We start from the raw sequence: 5,493 nt of genomic DNA on the forward strand, positions 1-5,493 counted from the left end.
GGATCAGGAATAGTAGACTTTGAAATGGAAAAAGAAACTTGAGGCTTTCAGGTCTCATCCCTTCCCCCAGATTAAAGAGTGCTAAAGTGTAAAAAGAGGGGAAATCTCCAGGGACGTTGACCCCTTGGGCAGGAAGTGAGAGAAACCCCGGAGTCCTGATTTCAAGGAAATATCATTTGTCATCAGCCTAAGAAAAAGAGATTTTTCTCTTCAAAGACCACCACAGGCCCTTCCTGGGGTTGCCCCCTTCAGAGTCTGATGGGAGGATCTGAGTCACTCACACACCAAGTCCCCATATGACAGGGGTCATTCCCACAGAGCAAGTGAGGCTTCCCAGTACCAAGTCAGAGAGATGGAGAAGACATGCTTTCAGGCCTCTCCTTTAACTTTTCCTTAGAATCCAGACGTTTCCATCCTTTTTACTTCAGAGGTAACAGAAACAGCTTCCAGCTGTTACACCACTACCATCACCTCGGAGAAACAGAACCATAGCACTGAATGGCGCCATGTACTTATAAACCACTTTCACATTCATCACGTCATTTTGCCTCCCCCCCACTTCCAAATGTGATAAGCAGAGATTATCCCTATTTCACGAATGAGGTAGCTAAGGATCAAAAAGGTGACTCAACTAATAAGTGGCAGAGATGAAACTCAAATGCAGGTCTGATTATTCCAAAGTCCTTGTTGCCACAGATACACTTCTTTGCCTCTAGTTTACAAATGAAGTAAAGAGACAGGAGGTTAGGAGGCATAATGTCTAGGTTCTGGAAGGAGAAGGGACGATCTCTCCTGCAGGCATAAAGCAGAGCCAGGGTTATAAAACCACATCCCTTTGGGGGACTGTGGCCTGCTGGCACTTGAGACATCCAATGGAGGACTGCGAGGTCAGGGGCGGGGCTAGCCCCATGGGGGGGGGCTCTAGGAACCCCAACAGCAGTTCAGAGCATGCGGTGTTGTGTCCAGGAGGAAGCTACAACCGGTAAGTGGTTGCTTCTCCCCAACTGAGGTTTTTTTCTTGTTACAACCCTCTTTCTGCCAACTCCCTACCAATCTGTAGCTCTTTCCTGGAGGTGTCCAAGTAGTAACCCTCCTTTCACAAGGGTCCTTGGTCACAGTGAGCTTGCACCTAGGACTATGCCTGCTGGTGCTAAGACACTTAGGTTCTATATCTCTTTGCATCTGGGTTCCCAGTCTTCTCAAAAGCCGCTGTGGTGGTTTTGATGTGTGATAAACTCCTGTCTTGTTGGGTTCTGTCTTTCTAGTCTTCATTTTTTGTCTTATGAAAAACAAAATTAGGGCCAGGCGTGGTTGCTCACGCCTGTAATCTCAGCACTTTGGGAGGCCAAGGCAGGAGGATTGCTTGAGCCCAGGAGTTTGAGACCAGCCTGGGTGGACAGAGTGGGACTCCAACTAAAAAAAAAAAAAAAAAAAAAAATAGTTGGGCATGGTGGCACCCACCTGTAGTCCCAGCTACTCAGGAGGCTGAGACGGAAGGACTGTCTGAGACCAGGAGGTCGAGGCTGCAGTGAGCCGTGATCAAACTCCAATCTGAGAGACCCCAACTAAAAAAAAGAAAGAAAAACAATTAAAGAAAGAAAAAAAATCAAACCATCTCCATGTCCTAATCTTGAGAGAAATTGTGTTCCTCTATATAGTTCCCACCTGCCTTTCTCTCACTTCCTAAGGGGTCAATTCTCCAAAACCTTTCACCCTCATTGGGTTAGGAGCTTTCTCCCTTTTGGCTTCCACACCAGCTGTTAACTTACTGGTCGGGAATCTTTGATCTCTCCCTATTCCTTCTCTGAGGATGTGTTCTAGGAGCTTCTACTTCTAGATTGTCAAATGGCAGATGCCTTAGCGCCTGCCCTCCGACAGCCAGGATTCCCCTCCTTGTGATGGGATTCTAGTGGGAGGACTCTCTGGCTTCCTAAGCTCTCCCATGAAGCTGTGCCTTGCCCCATCCCTAAGTGCCAGGCTTGATCGGGTTTTGTGGTGATCCCTTGTCTGGAACAAGAAACTGGCCTGCTCAGAGGTCTTTTTCTACAGAGGAGATTCGAGAAGCAGAAGTCTCAGTGTCTGCTGTCCTTTAAGTCAGATACTGCCAATTGGCAGGCAGGCCTCACCTACCTGTCTTAAACCTACTACTTGATATTCTTGTTAACCGTCTGGCCCTGCATTTAGTCTCATTTCCATTCTCCCACCACCATCCCTACCCCTTGCTCCTGTTTTGATTCTGGATAAGCTCAGGTCCTCTCTTGGGTTAGTGTATGTTTTCCACTCAGGACAGAGAGCTCTGATCTGGGACCAGCAACTCACTCTTTCTTCCCTCACCTCCACAGGCCTGAGAATATACTGTTCCTCCCTCTCCCTTCCACCACGGACCCCACATTGTGGCCTTTCTCTTAGAGCCTCTGAGGTTGGCACCCAGGAAAGGCAAAATGCCCCTTCCCCCCGTAAGACTGCCCAGCCCTTATGGCTCTGATCGGCTAGTACGGCTGGCAGCCAGGCTGCGGCCAGCACTGTGTGACACCCTGATCACTGTAGGGAGCCAGGAGTTCCCTGCCCACAGCCTGGTACTGGCAGGTGTGAGTGAGCAGCTGGGCCACAGGGGCCAGTGGGCTCTGGTAGAAGGCATCAGCCCTTCCACCTTTGCCCGCCTGCTGTACTTTGTTTATGGGGAGAGTATAGAGCTGCAGCCTGAGGAGCTGGAGCCCCTTGAGGCGGCGGCCAGGGCACTGGGGGTGCAGTCCCTGGAAGAGGCATGCAGGAGTGCTCGAAGGCACAGGGCTGAAGAGCTGGCCCCAGAACTGAAGAAGCATCAAGAGGAGCCAGAGAAGCCCACGAGGGATTCTGAGAGAGGACTGGGGGGCCTGGCAGAGAAGCAGAAACCAGAGGATTTTAGAACTGGTGGGAGAGAAGAAGAGATGCTGCAGAAGCACAAGCCCCCGAAAGAGAGCCCTGAGATGGCAGGGACAATGCAGGAGGGTCCGGGGGAGCAGATGAGCTCGAAGGAGGAGAAACTCAGCCGATCCCCTTTTGGCCACAGAGGAGCGGATGGGGAGCAGGGACTGACCCTGTGGCTGAGAGACAGTCCGGAGGGCGCTGAGGAATGCGGGCGGGAGTTCCCTGGCCCCCCGCCCCCACCAGGTCTCCTCCAGGCCAGGGTCGCCCCCCGGCCCTGGTGGGCTGAGGCCCCTTGGTTGGGGGAGGACCAGCCTGCCCTGTGGAGCATCTTGTTGTTGCCACCCAGGTGTGGCACCCCCTTCTCCCATAGCACGCCCATCACTGGAGCCTGGCAGGTCTGGCCACGGAACCAGAGGTGAGTGAATGGCCTGGTGAAAGGCCTCCAGGCTGGGAGGGAGCAGTCCAGGAGAGGCAGCTTTGACGGGTGGAAGGGTACCATATCTCTATCTCTACTGTACATTTCCTGAGCTGGGCATGGGACAAGAAGCTCCCACCACAGGAGAAGCCAAAGCTCAGCCTCTGAGGAGGACTCAGGACCCCCCCCTTCAGGCAGGGGCCAAGCTCCCAGGTTTTGCCAAGGCAGTAATTCTTCCCTACCCCACTCCCAGAATCCCATTGTCTCTGAATGCTCCCAAAGGGCTCTGGAACCAGAACCAGGTAGCCTCCTCCAGCCCCACCCCAGGTAAGCCCCTCACTGCCCTGCATATACTCTATAACACGGTTTCTCCTCTGGGGTATGGCTCCAGGAGTCCCGTCTGAGCAGAGCCCCTACCTCATTCTGCTCCCTCCAGGTTCCCTCCCTCAGGGCCCCCCACAGTTCAGCCCCGGGGAGACGGAAGAGTCTGCTCAGGGGCACACAGGTAAGTAGGGTGAGGGCACACCTCAGCCCCACCGTAGCCCCCGGTTTCTTGCCTGGATGTTACTGGAATTCCTGGCCCTGCCCTCCTGACTTCTCTGTCCCTGCAGGCACCCTTGCAAGCTGTGTGGGTCATGAGGGCAAAGCAGCCTGTCAGCCTCTCCAACACCCTCCCTCAGTCCCTCCTGTTCGGTCTCGGCCCTATGCTTGTTCCGTCTGTGGAAAGAGGTTTTCACTCAAGCATCAGATGGAGACGCATTACCGAGTCCACACAGGTACGGGCGCCCTGCCCCGCGTGAACTGTCTGCCTCCTTCCCCAGTCGTCTGCCCACTCGAGGCACTCTGTGCCAGCCCTCACAAAACTCCCTCACCGTCGCCCGATCTTCCCCTAGCTTGGCCAGCCTTCGCCCCTTCTTGCTTCCTTCACCGGCCTCCCCTTTCGCTCGCCCTAGGAGAGAAGCCCTTCTCCTGTAGCCTTTGTCCTCAGCGCTCCCGGGACTTCTCGGCTATGACCAAGCACCTGCGGACGCACGGGGCCGCGCCATACCGCTGCCCTCTGTGCGGGGCCGGCTGTCCTAGCCTGGCCTCCATGCAGGCGCACATGCGCGGCCACTCGCCCAGCCAGCTCCCGCCGGGATGGACCATCCGCTCCACTTTCCTCTACTCCTCCTCGAGGCCGTCTCGACCCTCGACTTCTTCCTGTCGCCCCTCTTCTCCCACCACCTGATGGGGTGTCGGTGGCGTCTTTGGCCTCAGCCAAGACCAATAGTCGAGTAAAGGATAAAAAGCTGCCTGGCTCGGCTTCAGACCTGGCACCGCTACGGCGCAGCCTAGCAAGTTCAGTTCCCGATGGGCCCCAGGAAGAGCGCCGAGAGCCCGCTCCGGCCGACTGCGGGTCGCCAAAGCCTGGGCCGGCGAGCCCCCTTGCAGGGTGCGGGCACCGAAGTTTGCACCAATGAAGGTTAACTGTGTTTGTGTGCGCGTGGCGGGGGTCGACTGCATCACCACAATAAAGAGTTTCCCGTGCTCTCCCTTCTGGACGAGAATGCCGAGTCTAGTCTGTGCGCGCCCCCTTCCCCGCTCTCCAGCTTTGCCCCTTGTCCTGTAGCGGCCCCTGGTGGCCATGCGTCCGCTGTCCAGCAGTGTGGACACTTTCACCCTTCAGAGAGCCCCGTGCTCCCCGGAGGAAGCCAGCCGCGAGGGCTCGGAGTCTGGGCAAACTTCGCAGCAGGCCCTGGGACGGTGGGGCTGTGACATCCCAAGTCACTCGCCCCTTCCACGGCAATACAGGGCGCGCGGAGCCTCATGGAGGGCGCCCGGCCCGAGGCTGGCGAGGAACCCGTGCTCCGGCCCTGCTCTTCGCCACCGCCTCTCTCCGTACCGCCGGGTCGCGCCCGGAGCCCAGACCAGCGCTTGGCGGCCCTCCTTCCCCACCCACGCCTGCAGGAGCAAGCCGCACTCCCCCGGCGTCTCCGGGTTCCCAGGGTCCGGAGCCCGCGCGCGGCACCCTGGGAGTGGTAGTCCATGCGGGCCGCCGGCTCCGACAAGGACAATGGGAGGAGTCGGCTGCGAGGACCACACCTCCCGGAGACCCGGGAACTCGCTTCCTGGGTCCCGCGGGGGACCCCGCAGTCCCAGCTCCCGCGCCCGCGCTGCCGGCGGGGGGAGCC

The 5,493-nt window shown here is 57.0% G+C and overlaps 1 protein-coding gene across 1 annotated transcript; it reads left to right on the plus strand.

Moving 5' to 3' along the window:
- Positions 1-2,362: 2,362 nt before the first annotated feature.
- On the plus strand, positions 2,363-4,606 carry ZBTB32 (zinc finger and BTB domain containing 32). Its single transcript, XM_008048276.2, has 5 exons — positions 2,363-3,322; positions 3,576-3,649; positions 3,759-3,827; positions 3,934-4,098; positions 4,276-4,606. The coding sequence occupies exons 1-5, from the start codon at positions 2,442-2,444 to the stop codon at positions 4,548-4,550; spliced, it is 1,464 nt and encodes a 487-aa protein (XP_008046467.1). The 5' UTR covers positions 2,363-2,441; the 3' UTR covers positions 4,551-4,606.
- The last annotated feature ends 887 nt before the right edge of the window (positions 4,607-5,493 follow it).

The sequence above is a fragment of the Carlito syrichta genome, unplaced genomic scaffold (genome assembly GCF_000164805.1).
Source record: "Carlito syrichta isolate Samal-C Ts95f unplaced genomic scaffold, Tarsius_syrichta-2.0.1 Scaffold123311, whole genome shotgun sequence".
NCBI lineage: Eukaryota > Metazoa > Chordata > Mammalia > Primates > Tarsiidae > Carlito > Carlito syrichta.